Source organism: Cyanistes caeruleus, chromosome 9 (genome assembly GCF_971803275.1).
Source record: "Cyanistes caeruleus chromosome 9, bCyaCae1.hap1.1, whole genome shotgun sequence".
Classification (NCBI taxonomy): Eukaryota; Metazoa; Chordata; class Aves; order Passeriformes; family Paridae; genus Cyanistes; species Cyanistes caeruleus.
Window position 1 is genome coordinate 25,146,900 of NC_141709.1, and position 14,832 is coordinate 25,161,731.

At 61.9% G+C, this 14,832-nt stretch overlaps 1 protein-coding gene across 2 annotated transcripts in view; it reads right to left on the bottom strand.

Moving 5' to 3' along the window:
• Nucleotides 1–7,303, bottom strand: part of PTCH2 (patched 2) — a 21,377-nt gene extending 14,074 nt beyond the window's left edge. The window contains exons 1-2 of one of the 2 annotated variants that reach the window (XM_086841503.1): nucleotides 7,216–7,303; nucleotides 6,763–6,955 (exon numbers count right to left, since the gene is read on the bottom strand). In XM_086841503.1, the coding sequence (XP_086697629.1) occupies nucleotides 6,763–6,955; nucleotides 7,216–7,284 (262 nt within the window). In that variant the 5' untranslated portion in view covers nucleotides 7,285–7,303. The remainder of the gene's footprint in view (nucleotides 1–6,762; nucleotides 6,956–7,215) is intronic. The other variant, XM_086841504.1, reaches the window with a different exon arrangement.
• Nucleotides 7,304–14,832: the final 7,529 nt, after the last annotated feature.

Below are 14,832 nucleotides of genomic sequence, written 5' to 3' on the forward strand. Positions count from 1 at the left end.
GCAGCCACCCTGCTGGTTGTGACAGCAAGGGCACCTCCCACCACGCTTTCCCAGGGCAGGAGTTGAACAAACCCTGTGGTGCCCTGTCTCCAAGCACCCAAGGGTGGGGGGCAGCAGGCTGAGTGTGCCAGGGCAGTGTGTCTGGGTGGCACGGGGAGGGCAGTGGGTCGGGGCAGGCTGCCAGCCCCACACTGAGCCCTCCCTGCCTGGCAAGGGTGAAGGTGGGGGAGGGATGTGGGAGGTGCTGGGGACCACAGGGAGGTACCAGTGTCTCCCCAGGAAACACATGCTGCAAAGACCTCTCTGTCCCATCAGGGTGGGTAGAGGCCATGGTCAACAGCACTGCCACCTCAGTGCAGACGGTACCCAGGCACTGCCAGTGCTGTCACCACTCAGGCGACTTGGGTGGGGCAGGAGGGCAGGCAGGGAGCACTCCTGGGTACACATTCTCGCTTGGCCCCCAAAATCAAGCCCTGTCCTGTTTGGTGTCATGGGGCTACGGGATGTGGCAACAAACGTTGTTGAGTTCCAGATTTGGCTGGTGCACAGAGGATGCTGCAGCCCTGAGCCCAGCTCCAGCTGGGCCCACTAGCAAGGGATTTGATGAGCAGCCCCCTTTTTGCAGCACAACATCCCAATGCTAGGGTTGGAAACCACCACAAAGGCACAGCTGGGAGTGGGGCAAGGTCAGGCTGAGATCCCCTGGGAAAAGCCATCCCCACGGGGAACCCCCTTTGCAGCACCACCCTGCTACAAGAGGCACCCACGGGGGCAAACACAGACCCAGCGCATCCCGCTGGCAGAGATGCCTGCCCTGGCTGCTTAGAGTCCCAGGGGCTTCAGAGGGATGCCAGAAGCATCCCGCGACTCAAGCACTATCCCGCATCCCGGTGGGAGGGGGTCCCGAGGCACCGCCCCGAGCATCCCTCGGCTGCAGCTTCCCCGTGCTGAGCGGCGTGCAAGCCGGAGGCCACCTTCAAAGTGTTGTGGGGCGGATTAGCTGGATTAGGGAGGCAGTGAAAGGACCCATGCTGCTCCGGAGGAAGTCTCGCCCAGGGCACACTGAAAGAGCCATTTTTACCTGTCCCGGCCGCTACCGCCAGCCTCGCCAAAAGCCCGGCGGCCCCATCCTGTCAAAACACGTCCTCCCGGCCCCATTCACCCCGCGGCTGGTCCCGGCAAGGGGGGCAGCTGCGTGGCAGATGGGTGCCCCCAGCAGCACGAAGGCACGGACGAGGGCTCGGCGCTGCCCCAGCACCTCCGACTAAACCCAGCCCCACTGAAGGGGCTCCCGAGTAAGTCAAGAGGGGCTGCAGAAGACGGGGATGCCTTCAAAAAGCCAGCGGCGGAGGGGCTGAAAGGGCCCGTTTGGGGCCAGCTCCCCAGCCGCCGGCCCCGGCCGAACTCTTTTGTTTAACGGCAAAGCTAAATTAATGTCTTTATTACCCCAAATCGGGGGGCGGCGGTTCCCAGCACAGGGAGGGGGGCAGCCGGGAGCTCGCACCGCCCCGGCCAGCGCCGAGGGGACAGCGCGACCCCCGAAAAAGAGAGAGGGGGGGGAAAAAAAGGGGGGGGGGGGAGAGGGGATTCAGTTGGGAACTATTCACCGCTAAGACTCCTGTCAGCATTGACATAAATTTCCACTGGTGTTGGCATTTAGGCATTTGCCATTTCCATATGTATAGGGCTGCCTGTACTAATTATGCTAATCACCCCCTCTGTTGGCTGCTGTGAAAAATGGCCACATTAGGCACTCCACTGCTTGCTAATGTCACTTAATGTGTGGTTGAAACATACATTCATCCCCCTCTGAATGGTGAAATTTTTCCACATTGCTGGCTTCATTCAGGCAAGAAATGAATTTTTTGAACTCAGACCACTTTTCCAGGCCCGAGGGAGAGGCAGATAATAAAACCCTCTTCTTGGGCCCTGGCGCTGCCCCCTCCCAGCCGCCAAATAACATTTAAAACACACAAAAAAAGAGCCCCTTCCCTAAGTCTGTAGATATGTCCAAGTTAAAAAAAAAAATTAAAAAAACCCCAAAAAACCCAACACTTTCTAGGAAATAAAAAAATATATATATAAGTCGAAAAGCAAAACAAAATGGATATGGGCAGATAAGCCACAGCCATCTGTAAAGTCTTCCAGTCTCTTTGGGTTAATTAGCAAAATTTTCCAGCCCAAAAAAGCTGACCAAGCTGTCAAGGAAGGGAAAAGGAAGAGCAAGAGGTTTTGCGCTCACCTCCCAAAGATAAATAAATAAAGGTGAACTGCATGGACCCCATCTTCTGGTGGGTGGGGACCTTCTGGGTGAGCCTCCTCCTCCCCAGCCCCCCACCTCCCTTCTCGAGAAGAAAGGTTCTTTCAGAGCTAGAGGGGACTTTGGAGCACAGGGGAGAGCCAGGCAGGCAGGTTTTTGGGATAACAGGGACCTCAGCACATCATGGCAGCAGCACCCCAGCTGTTCCTCACTCCTCCAAGCCCCTAAGTATGGGAGCACAGTGTCCCCACAGATACCCAGACCCTGCAAACAGAGGGGACAGCAGGGTTCTGAAGGAAAAATCCCACCAGGCCAGGCAACAGTGCCCAGGCACCCTGGGCTGTCCCTTTCCTTCCTGCAGAATAATACCTGTGTCACCACACCTCACGAGAAATGGGGACCCTCTTCCCCAGGACACCCATCTGGAGGCAGAGCAGGGACATGGCAGTCCAGGATCCACCCCACAGGAGTGAAGCCAGCTCTGGCCAGATCCCAGCAGGCATCTTGCTGCCCCAGACAAACTGCCATTAGAGCCCCCCAACCTGTCAGCACCAGCCACACACAGCCCCTCAGATTCACCCACTCCCTTCTCAGCCCCTGCACAAACATTCCACCCCACAAACCCACCCACCCAGCAACGAGACCACCCACCTCTCTGTGTGCCCACCCAGGAACGGCTGTGGCATCCCACTCTCCCCCACTGCTGCTGCCCCACACCCCTCCACGGGACCCACCCAGCACAGTGGGGACAGGGGCTGGGAAGAGGGGCCACACAGACAGTGGTGAGGGTGTTCAATCCCATCCTCGGCTTCCTGTTGGGGCTTTCCCATTCCCTATGCCCTTCTCTCTGCAAATACAGCCAGCACCTCCCCTCTGTCCTGCCCTGCCGCGGGGGGAGCTCCACGCTGCATCCCAGCCCTGTCCTGTTTGCTGAGGAAGTGATGCCCTGTGCCAAGAACTGCTCAGAGGTCAAGGAAGGACAGAAGCCACTGCCAGGGGGGTTGGGGGTGTATCAACTTTGTGCCCCAAGATGAGAACAAGGGAGCAAATACCCTTCACCCCTGTAAGATGCATCCTATTTCATCCCATCAGCACATTTGGGGTGTCCATGACCCCTCCAGGAAAGGGACAGGGTCTTCTCCAGGGAGACTCAGCCGCTCTTTGAGAGCGCGACGGCTGTGCGGGGCGCTTGGCTGTTCCGGTTAGGAATTAACCCGGCCTTCCTTTGAACCAGCCCTCAGCACTATAAATCAGGCAGACCCATTCACCACCCAGGGCTCTGCCTGCCCAGAGCTTGCCTCCCCGGCCCCTTGGCCCTAAAGACGCCCTGGGAGAGCCAGGAACAGCTGCCAGGTGTCTAGAGGTAACTCAACACTCGCTGCTAGCCGGGATTTCAAAGCCTCCGAGTGGCTAATTGCTTCGGAGGAGCCTAATTGAACATTTCCACAGTCGAGTCCAATTTATGGGGTGACACAGCCTCCTTCCATCTCCCAAACAGGGATGCAGGTCAGGCATAACCCCAGACCACCACAAGAACCCCTCAGCCAGCCCCCCGCTCTAAGGACATTGCCAGAATTGAGACAGGGCACCCTCTGTTTCCCCACACTGGCCGGGGTCACAGCCGAGGCTCAGGAGGACATATCACCATCAGCACGGCCCGAATGCTGACCCCAGTCATGGGGCCAAAGCAGGGCTGCCCACCCTATTTCCGTGTTTGGGGAGGAGGGGGATGGGACATCAGCACCATGCTCCCATGGGAAGCAGCTCCTTTCCCTGCCCTGCTCACCAGGATCCCAGCTCCCAGAGATCTGAGCTCAGCCTGCAGTGGGGACTGCCTGGTACGGGGTCACATTCGGCTCCTGCAGCGCTGGGACCTCACCTGGGTGGGGTGGTTTGCAGGCTGGAGCATCACCATGCACATCCCTCAGCCAGGCTAGGCAGAGGCAGGTGATGGGGTGCAGTCACCAGAGGCTTCCTGGAATCTTAAACCACCCTGCCCCTGAGCTGGGACCCACTGGGCTAGGATGATGGGCCCGGGATGCCCTGCACACACCCCCTGCCCTTCAGAGACCCTACAGCACTGCCTCAGGGCTGGGATGAACCAGTCCCACAAACATCTCCTCACAGACCCAGAGGCCGCAGGGTCCCCAGCACCCTGGGGATCCCAAACACTTGGAATCAAACTGATGGGATACCGACTTTGCCAGCCAAGGAGCAAGAACTGTGCTGCTTCATCCTGGAACAGTGGTGCCAGGCTCACTGCAGAGGACACACTCTCCAATCCTGCCACACAAGTAGGAACGTGAGAAAGTAGCGGCTGAGAAAAATCCCAAAGCAGCTTCAAGTGCTCTGCATCCAGCCACGGAGTCTGGGAAATTGTGTCCCGCTCTCCAGGGGCATCCCGGGCCCTTCTGTCCCCTGATAATGCCCATCCCCACACCAGCAGGATGGGATGCAGTGATCAGGGCTGGGCATATTTGGGGGATGCTTTGATCTCGCTAGAAAATGCAGAAGCTGAGGCTGGCGGTGAAGCAAGGACCTACAGATGGTTAAGGGGAAGGGAGGCAGCCCCACAGCTGATACACGAGACTGAAAGTGTCACCGCAAACCTCCCTTCCACATCCTGACCCGTGCATGCCTGCCAGGGACCCCGTGGGACTAAAGCCATCTCAGACACATCGTCATTGGTGGTCGCAGGTTGTGCCAACGCCTGAGGACGCTGGGGCTGTGCCACCCAGGAGCAAGGCACGGAGGGGTCTGCCCCAAGTGCACACTCCCAGGGGAAGAGCCCTCCCAGGAAGGAGGAGGGGGGGCTTTGAGTAGCACCCCATCCTCAGCCAGGCACCACAGATCCAGAGCAGGGGCTGTGCACAGACCTCGGTGCACCCATTGCCCAGGAAGGGGCAGGACACCCCACGTCAACAGTGTTTCACCACGGGGTTAAAAAGATACAAAAAATAAATCCAACTCCTGACACTGAAGAGGATGGGAGGCCTTGAGAAAGAGAAGGTTCCTGAGAGAGGCCCCCGGCACCCACATTACAGCCAGACCGCAGTGTGGGGGAAATCCCCCAAGAGCAGCCGCAGTTGCTCCTGGCTGTGCCCGAGCGAGCAGAGCAGCACAGTGGGGCACAGGAAAAGCTGGGTTTTGGGCGCTTCCAGCCATCCCCAGGCTTGGCCCCTTCCCCATCCCGCTCTCCACCCTGATGTGCCACAAGTCCCATTCCCCTTAACAGGAACAACCACAGCCGCTTTCCTGGCCACAGTTCTACAAAACGCTGACTCCTTGCTACCCCAAAAGCACAATAAAAATTCAATGGAGCCGGAGCCACGACCCAGAGTGAGAGAACCACGGAGGGAGCACGTCCCTCCTTCAGCAGCCACAGCTCAGGCGCTGGCTGGACCGGGAGGTATCACTGGATTTCTCTGCTACGTGTTACAGTGGAAGGGGGTGATGGAGACGCGATCTGGGGAGGGGGGACAAACATCCCTGGGGAGTGGGGAGCAGGTGGGAGAGCCGGGCATTCCTGGGCAGGGGTCCGTGTGTGCATCTGTGTGCAAGCAGCCAGGGAGCGCAGAGCTCTTTTTTTTAAAATAAAAAAAAAAAAAAAAAGAAAAAAAAAAAGAAAAAAAAAAAAAAGGGGGTGGGAGAGCAAAGTTGCTTCTATTGTTGAACCAAATCCAAGAGTAGCTGAGGACCACACAGGGAGCGGGGCGTGGGGGAGGAGGCAGCGCTCCCGCACAAAGATGGCTGACACCCCTCCGCTGAGCAACATCTGCCCCTGCACAGCACCCCGCGGGGACCCCCGCCCGGGGGATCCCCCCGCCGCGCCCGCCGGCACGGACGGGGGTGCGATTCGGGGTGCTGCCCCCCCGGGGGCCCCCAAAAGCCGAAGGGAGGCGCAGGAAAAAGCAAATCTCAGACCCGTGAAGCAGGGCTGTAGGGATCGGGGAGAGAAAATCCACGCCGGAGTTATTAATAACAAAGGAGGGGGATCAGCCGCTTCCCCTCGGAAACGGGGATTTGCTCCCGCCTGACCCTGCCTGCGCTCCCGTTCCCCCCGGCCCGGGGTCCCGGGCCGGCACCGGCGGCTCCGCGGCGCCGGCTCTGCCCCGCTGCGGGGCTGCGGCCGTGCCCGGGGGTTCTTCCCACCGGGAAGGGGGTGTCCAGCACCGGCCCCGTCGCACGTGTCTGCACCTTCGCGCGGGGACCCCCGTCGGGACACGCGTGGGGGTCCCTTCGCAGCCCAGCACCGCGCACCCGGGCACGGCGCAGCCCGAGCGGCCGCGCAGCCGGGACCCCGGCCCGTGGGCACCCGCGGCCCCGGTGGCGGGACGGCCGGCAGCGGCATCCTCATCTTCCTCCTCCCGCCCCGCTCCCGCGCTGTCACCTGCCTCCCGGCCGGCCCCGCACTCCGCGCCGCGCGTGGGGGACAAAGCCACGGCCGGGAGCGGGACCGGGACCGTTCCCACGGGTGGCCGAGCCCGCAGGGCCGCGCTTACCTTCCACCCAGAGGTGCTCGATGTCGGTCTCGATGGAGGCCACCCGTAGTCCCACGGCCAGCGCCCCGAACACCAGCAGCCCCACGAAGAGCACCTTCCCGCAGTGCCGCTGGATCCGGCAACCCAGGGCGAAGAGCAGCGCCTGAAAGCGGGCCCGCAGCCACAGCGGGGTCCTCTGGCCCACGGCCCTGCCCTGCGGAGGGGGGCGAGGATCGGGTCAGCCCGGGAGAGGAGAGGGGAGAGAGCCCCTGCCCGGGGAAGGGGACCCGCAGCGGGGCGGGATGCCCGCGGCCGCCGCACTCGGTCGCGGAGCGGGACCGCGACTGCCGGAGTTTCCCCGAGCCGAGGGACACGGGGGTCCCCGCGCCCGCCCCGGGCTCCTCCGCGCTCTCCGATCTCCCGTCCCCGGCCCGCAGTCCCCGCGAGAGCGGGCGATGCTCGCCCCTCACTCACCTCGGGCAGCGGCTTGCGGCGGGCGGCGCGGAGCGGCGGCGGCGCGGCGCGGGGGGGCTCGGCCGGCATGGCGGGGCGGCTGGCGGGGCTGGGCACCCCCCGTTATGTGGGGCCGAGCGCGGCGGCGGCCCCCATGCGCGCGGCGGGGCCGTGCCGGTGCCGGTGCCGGTGCGGATGGAGGGCTGTGTGTGCGCCGCCGGCCGCCCGCCGCGCCTCTAAAGGGGAGGCGGGGGCGGGGGGCGCCGGGGCCGCGCCGCCGCCGCCGCTCCCATTGGCCGCCGCCGCCGCGGCAGCGCCCATCGCCGCTGCTAAGCAACGGCGCGCCCGCCGCCGGCGGCCACACACCGCGCTCCCCCCCGCGCCGCCCCGCTCCGCACCGCACCGGCCCCGCCGCGGGGGGGAGCGCGGCGGCGGCGGCACCGGGGCACCGGCACGGCCCGCGCCCGGGGCTGCCCCACACCTCCGGCACCCGCTGCTCCCCACAGATAGCCCCGAGGATGGGCATCCCCCCTGTAAGCGTCCCCGAGGGTGGGGACGCGGCCCCCTCACCCCCTCCGCCACAGCTGTCCCCCCGAGGATGGGCACCCGGTGAAGTAAAGCGTTCCCTACATCCTTCTTCCGCAGCTACCCCGCAAAGCGTAGGCAGCCCCCTGGAGATGCCCTGAGGGATGAGCATCCCTCCTAAGGGTGTCCCAAGGGCAGGGTGTTGTGCACACAGCCTCTCCTTGAGGACGGGCACCCCCCCCCCGCCCCCCCAACCACCCTCCTTCGTCCAGGCATTCCCCCGTATGCTCCCTCTTCCCAGTGCTGGGCAGACCACCCCACCCCCCTCCTCCCCCCAAAGCCACCCCAAGGGCCAGGTATCCCCTCCAGGGCCAGGCATCTTCCCACAGCTATTTTCCAAGAGACAGGCAGCCTTCCCAAAAGTCTGGATATCCCACTGTGGCCATATCAATATCCCTTATAGCTATATCAAGGGGTAGGCAGTGCTCTCCCAGAGTCTGTGCATCTCTCTAACAGCCATCCTAAGGGATGGACATCTCTTCCTCAAGGTGTCCTCTCCCCAAAAGGACCAGGCATCCCAATTAATACCTTTTCCCAAGAAAATTCACCCCTCCTCATAAAAGCAGGGTGTCCATCCACCCCCAGTACCAGCTGCCCTCCCCAAGGACCAGATATTCCTCCAGGCCATAGTGGGGGCAGGAAGACACTCCACTCTTTGGGGGTACCCACAAGCACTACCCTATCCCCTGCCATGGGGAGCCAAGCCAAATACCCCAGAGCTGGAGGCAGGGGGCACAAAAACCCCATCCATGGGGCACAGGAAGTACAAAAGGGCCAGAGATGAATGGCACCCATAATTTGTGGGGTGGTTAGGATTGTTTCTCTGCTCATTTCACTCCTTTCTCAGTTCTTTATGGGATAGACTTGGTGCTGCTCCCACTGGGAAAGCTGTCCCAAGGAGCTGCTGAAGGCACCCAGGAAGGTCAGTAAACCAACATGGAGCAGCACCCAACCGATGTGCAAGACCCCCATCATTCCCTTGGGGCAATGCTGGCGATGCTCAACCTAGTGTTTTCCTGCCCAAAAATCGGGGACATCCCAATAAATAAACTGGGGCAGTTTCTCTGTGCCCCCCAGTCACGGCCCCCACCAGCCCAGCCTGATGCTGCCGAGCTCTCGCGGGCCTTAGCGGCACGTAAAGGGTTTCTCCCTCGTCCAGCGATAGGCCTGTAGCATCTGGCGTGTCCCCAAATACAGAAGGGAAACGGCTATTCAGCACTTCTGCTGCCTGATTGCTATTAACAGCTCCACCATTCCCTTTCCCAGTGGACCCACACTACCACTGGGCAGCTGCAGCTTTTTATCAACTTAATATTTAAAAAGTAAGTTGTCATCCTCCTTTCCAGCGTGGCTGGTTGCCCCACCCCATGTTCTCCATCAGCTCACAGTCTGTCACCACTGGTTTCCACCTGGGACTTTCCCAGGCCTGCCCTGCACCCTGGGAAATGTCATCAATGCCCTCAGAAAAGTCATGGAATGGCCCATGGACACCCGCTCGGTGCCTGCCAGGGATTAGGATGAGCTGGCTCTGCCCCATCCCAGGATATTGAGGGTTTCCCCAGGACATGGGCACCCAGTGCTGCATGACTTCCATGACTCCATCCTGGCTCACAATGCTGGCACCAGGGTGCTGTGCCACAGGAGCACCATGCAGGACAGGATCACCCCTGGCACCCCCGCCTGCTCCACACCATGCACCCCTGTTCCACTGCCCACCCACTGTCACTGTGGTCCCCAGGGAGCTGCTGTCCCCAGGACCTGCATGCCCTGGCAGCACCATCACAGCGTGGTGACTTGCACCCCAAGCAAGAGGCCATAGGGCTTTTCAGAAGGGCGGCTGGTTTGGGGATCCCGAGATTAGCAGCGGGAATGACAATAACAGTGACAGGTCCAGATCCGGCCACGCCGATGAGGATCGAAAACCCAACTGGAAAACGCCTGTGGGCAGGAGGGGGCTCAGCCTGCCCTGCCCTGACACCACAGAGATGAGCTTTGAGTCTCCCTGCAGGGCACTTACTTCTCCCTGAGCCACCCGAAAGGGGACTGGGAGCCCTGCAGGCCTTGGGGGAGCAGGATGGGGAGCAGGGGCTCGGCTCGCACGCAGGGAGACTTCTCCTGCCGCTTCTTGCTGACCGGCTGTTTTATATCAAGGCGGGAGGGGGGATTTGCTGTTCTAGATGGTATTTTAATGGGCAGGCAGGCAGCTGGAGCCTGGGAGAAGCCTGCTTTACATTGTTTGGGGTTGTAACAAATAAATTCAATTAAAGGCAAATGTCTCCGCGCAGCCCCCACCCTGCGCAGTGTCTCTGTGGCACCGGTGGCTGCGGGAGCCCCGCACCGGGGCCACCCGGGGCTCTGCCCACCCTCGCCCCCCGGCCCCGCCGCAGGGAGGTGCCGGGGGGAGCTGGCAGGATGCGGTGGGAACTGGGAAGCGCAGGGCACCGCACCCACAGAGTACCCACAGAGAGGACGGAGTGTCCGGGGAGTCCACCCTGTCCCCAAAGCGTGTGTCCCACCCCATTGAGCAAAGGAGATGTGAAAATCCCCGTGGCAGGAGCCCCGCCACAGCGAGCACTCCTCAGGAAGGGCAGCCCAGGACAACAGCCTCGGCGGGCAGCAGCATCCTCAGGGCAAGCAGGGACTGGGCAGAGGCTGGGGCGTGGACCTAAGCTTTGCATGGCCACCATGCAGCCCCAGAGCCCCATGGCCGGGGGGAGAAGCATGGCAGGGACATGCCAGAGCCTCAGCACGCTGTAAACAGCCGCCGCCGCAGCAGCAACTCTGCCGGGAGCCAGCGCCGGGCGTTAGTTAGTTGGAAACCAGATGGTGCTCTCCCAGCCACCGGCACAGCCCGCTGGCCACGGCCCGGAGCCAGGCGCAGGCTCTCAGGAACCCCAGCGCTGCACAGCACCCAGCACTGGGACCCCGTCGAGGTGGACAGAGAGCTGGGGGTGCAGGGAAGGCCCCAGAGATGCACAGGGAGTGTCAGTGTGTCCCCGGCCCCGTTGCTTCCTCAGCCAGTACTGTGCGTGTCCCAAGGGATCATGTGTCGCAAAGGATGGAGAAGGGAGGCAGAATCCACCAGAGGGGATTTGAGATAGGGTGTTAATATCCATTAAAACCCCCATGCACCTCTGTGTGCCACACCGTGCCTCAGTTTCCCTGTGCTTCCCAAGCAGCAGGGAACAACCAACAGCTGGTCCACGGGTCAGAGTCTACCAGACTGGGGATAATATAGCAGGGAAGGGCTAAAGCCCTATCTCCAAGGCCAGGGAATGCCTCAGCAGTTCCTGGCACATCACACCTGGAGTAACTCTCCAAGGGTAATACTACGTGGAATACAGAAAGCAAGCCCCCATCCCAGCACCACCAGCAGGACCTGGGGCTCCAAGCTCTACCCCACTCCCCAGCGGTCTTGGGAGCAGGTGCACCGCGGGGACATAGTGGACCCATCCCAGCCCTGGGATTTTGGGGGGGTCTGCAGCAAGAAGACAAACAGCCGGGGCTGGGGAGGGGCCGGGGGGAAGGACGGCATCCCTGGTAGCCGTGGCGGGGGTCCTGTGGTGTTTACAGAGCTTAAAACCCGCCTAAGCCCCGCAAGGCCACGGCGCACAATAGTGTGTGGACGTGGTGACACCGGCCGTCCCCACACCACCTTGGAAGACAGAGAGCCCTGCCACCCACCGCCAGCACCGGGATTAATTATGATAATGTAGTTCTTTCCCCCTTTGTCACCCTAATGAATGGGCCCCTTTAGGATTTTAAGGCCTTTGTTTGGTGCCTCTTTACTGCGGTATTGTAGGATGGGGACTAGCAGGTGGCAGGTCCCCAAACAGCTCCTTTTGTCTCCTTTGGGGGCTGTTTTGTGGTGGGGTTGGGGAGGGGGATGCGAGGATGCAGGAGCGGGGATGTGCTGCAAGGGAAATCCTGGACGGAACCGTAGCACCCGCGCCACCGCTGTGGGGCCATGGCACCCCACGCTGTGCATCGTGGCATTGGGGATCGCCTGCCCAGCCGTGCCCTGAGCCACCCGTGCCCTGGCCTGCTCGGTGGAGCCATCGTCTGAGCCCCTGCCTTGATCTTTTACTGCCTGGGCAAATCAATTACCCAGCAGAAAAGTCCCTAAATCCCACCATAAAACCCGTTTAGCAGCCGCGGTGGCGCTCGCCAGGCCCTGGGCAAACCTCGCCCTATGCCGGCATGGAGCTGGAGCGATTTTCTGTGGGTACAGTGGGTAACTGCTGCCGTGGAAGGTCGGACTGCAGGCGCAGCTGCACAGCATCTCTCCACTCCCAGGAGACAGATGAGAGCTCCCCAGGAGTCCTGGCTGTGCTCAGAGCCTTCCGAGGGTGCTTCTCTTGTGCTCAGACCTCCACAACTCGGTGCCCTTCTGCACCACTCTGTCCCCCTCCACGCCCCCTGAGCGTGGGAGCAGCTAGGGATGTGACAGCACTGGGCATGGCACTGGGGTCCAGGGACAGACAGATGAGGTGGCACAGAGGCACAGGGAGCAGGGACAAGGTAGGGCACAGAGACATCCCAGTGGCAATGCCCTGTGCCAGTGCAGATTCATGGGCTTTGTGTTAGGACCATCAGCTGTGCCCGGCACAGAGCATGGTGCCACCAAAATCGTGATGATGGAGCCTTGCTTCCTCCTATGCAGACACATAGAAGAATCTTTAATACTAATGCCAGCACAGGGATGACACCAGCACAGGGTTGACGGTGATGATACCTGGGGATGGTTGACGTCCCCCTGATTGCAGGCTGGGCTGGGTGATTCCTTCAGGATGCCCAGGAGCACTGGAGACACTGTATGGTTCTGCCTGAGGGCATCGGCAGGTGCCGGGCATTGGGGATGCCCCTGCTGCGCTGTACCTTCCGGCACAGGGGACCCCGGCTGCCATGTCCCCCTGGGCAGAGGGGCTCCGTGAGGAGGGGGGAGATCTTGGCCAGGCACTGCCGGGGGCTGCAAACTGGTGAGCAGCGGGGTGGTAAAACGGTGACAAGTAATTGGTGTCCCGGCCAGTCCTTTCATGCCGACGCCGTTTTATGGGTGAGGAAATTGCTTGTGAGTCAGGAACACAGGAGACAAATTTAGGAAGTGCTCTCTGAATGTGCCGGGGTCAGGCGCCGAGGCCGAGTGCTTGAAACCTGGGTGGCCTCGCCCCGCGTTCCCCCCCCCCCCCCCCCGGCTCCTCGGCATGGGAAAGCAGACCTTTTATCTTATCACTGCTCTTCCGCCGCCCCGGCCTCCCCCGCATGGCCCCCTCCCGGCACAGCCGCTGGCGCAGCAGACACAATGCGCGGTGGCGGCCAAACGCGCACCCGTGACCCTCCGGGAGTGCCTGGCACAGGGGGCTGCTCCCACCCGCCTGCCAAAGGGCTCAGGATCCTTTGCATCGCTCCGCATTCCCTTGTCCAACGGCACCGCGCTGGCCACAGGGCTGACACAAGGCGCCGTGGGATGAGGGGACACGGCATCCCACCCCTTCTCGGGAACCAGCCCTGGCACAAGCTGCTGTGGCCCCAGGGGTGCAGCGATGGGGAAACGCTGGTGCAAAGGTGTCCTGCACCATGGGTACATGGGCTGGTCCTCATCCCGCTGGCAAAGGTGCTGGAGCAGGCAGACCCCCGCCCCGTGCTGCAGTGCTACACCCCACGCCAGCCTTCCCCACGTTCCCCCGCATGCTGGGAAGTTGCTACTCCCCTTTTCTCCCTTTTAACTGGGAGGAAAGGCCTCAGCTCCATTCAGGTGCACCCGAATACAGCTGCCGGCTACCTTGAGCGCGCAGCCCCCATCCCCGGCCGCGGCCGAGCCGCCGCATCGGGCGCTTTGGATGTATTTTTCTTGATCGCTGGCCAAGCACTCTCTCCTGCAAAGCAGCATGTTTCTCATTTTCTGTAGGTTTAACTCCAAATTAATTTGTAAGTGATCTAGGTTTCTTGTTCCCCGAAAGATACCTAATAGCGGGGGGAGAGCTCCTGCCAACCGAAACGCCTCAGCGGGGTAAAGGAAAAGCAGGAAAAAGAATCCCAGGAACTGTGACCCCTGGTGGGAATTTAACAAGGTGTCAGGGCAAGGGATTTTCGGAGCCCAACTAAGTGGATGTGACACCGGCCCCGTGGGTCGGGAGGGAGTGCGGGGATGCTCCCGCCGCGGTAGAGCTTGCTGCTGCCAGGTCTCATCCTGATCCAGCCCTTGGGGCCAGCAGGAGCAGGGAGGGATGCTCAGTACTCCATCGCTTGCGCTGGCGGCTGCGAGAAAAGCTGGGGGAACAGGAGATGTTTGTGGTTGGGGCGAGCCGTCCCCAGCACGAGCCCGTGGAGGTGCCCTCGCTGGGGGACCAAGGGAGCGTATTCGTGCTGGACAAGGGCTGCGGAAGCGCTGGCGCCTGCAGGGAGGCAGGGGAGGCCCCACAGGGTGGTGGTCCCCTGGGGCCGGTGGGTGGTGGGAGGGGGCCAGCGAGCCCGCCGGGCGCCCCTGCCGCATGGGAAGCGGGCACGGTTTAATTGGGCGGGCGGCCGCTCGGCGGGGCCGGCTGCTGGCAGGCGGACACAAGCTCTTTTGTCTCCGCTCTCGCTCCCGGCACCGGCTGGGGCTGGCAGGGCCCGGAGCGGTGCAGCCACTGAGAGCCGAGCTCGCCACCGGGGCAAGCAGCCAAACCCACCCCGGCTCCTCGGGCTGTCACAGGCCCTCGCTGCACGCGAGGAAGTGTCCAGGTGGCCAGCGAGGCTTCCTGGCTGATGAGGGGTTAGGAAATGTGTGGCAATCCCCGGCAAAGTGCCCTGCAGTTCTCCCCGTGCTCCCCCTTCTTGCCAGAACACCAGGAACAGGCGAGACCCCTGCCCTCCCCGCTGGCTGGGCTCCTAAGCTTCATGGCCAGGGATTCTGGGGCAACAGGCGTGTGAAAGCACCCTGGCTTTTGCTCTCCAAGGAGGGATCTTCAGTGAGAGCAGCCACTGCTTTTGGATCCTGGTTTCTCTTGCATGCCTACTATCCCTCAGCTCTATTCAGATCCTTTCTGTGGGGTGGGGTCACCAGCCAGGGGC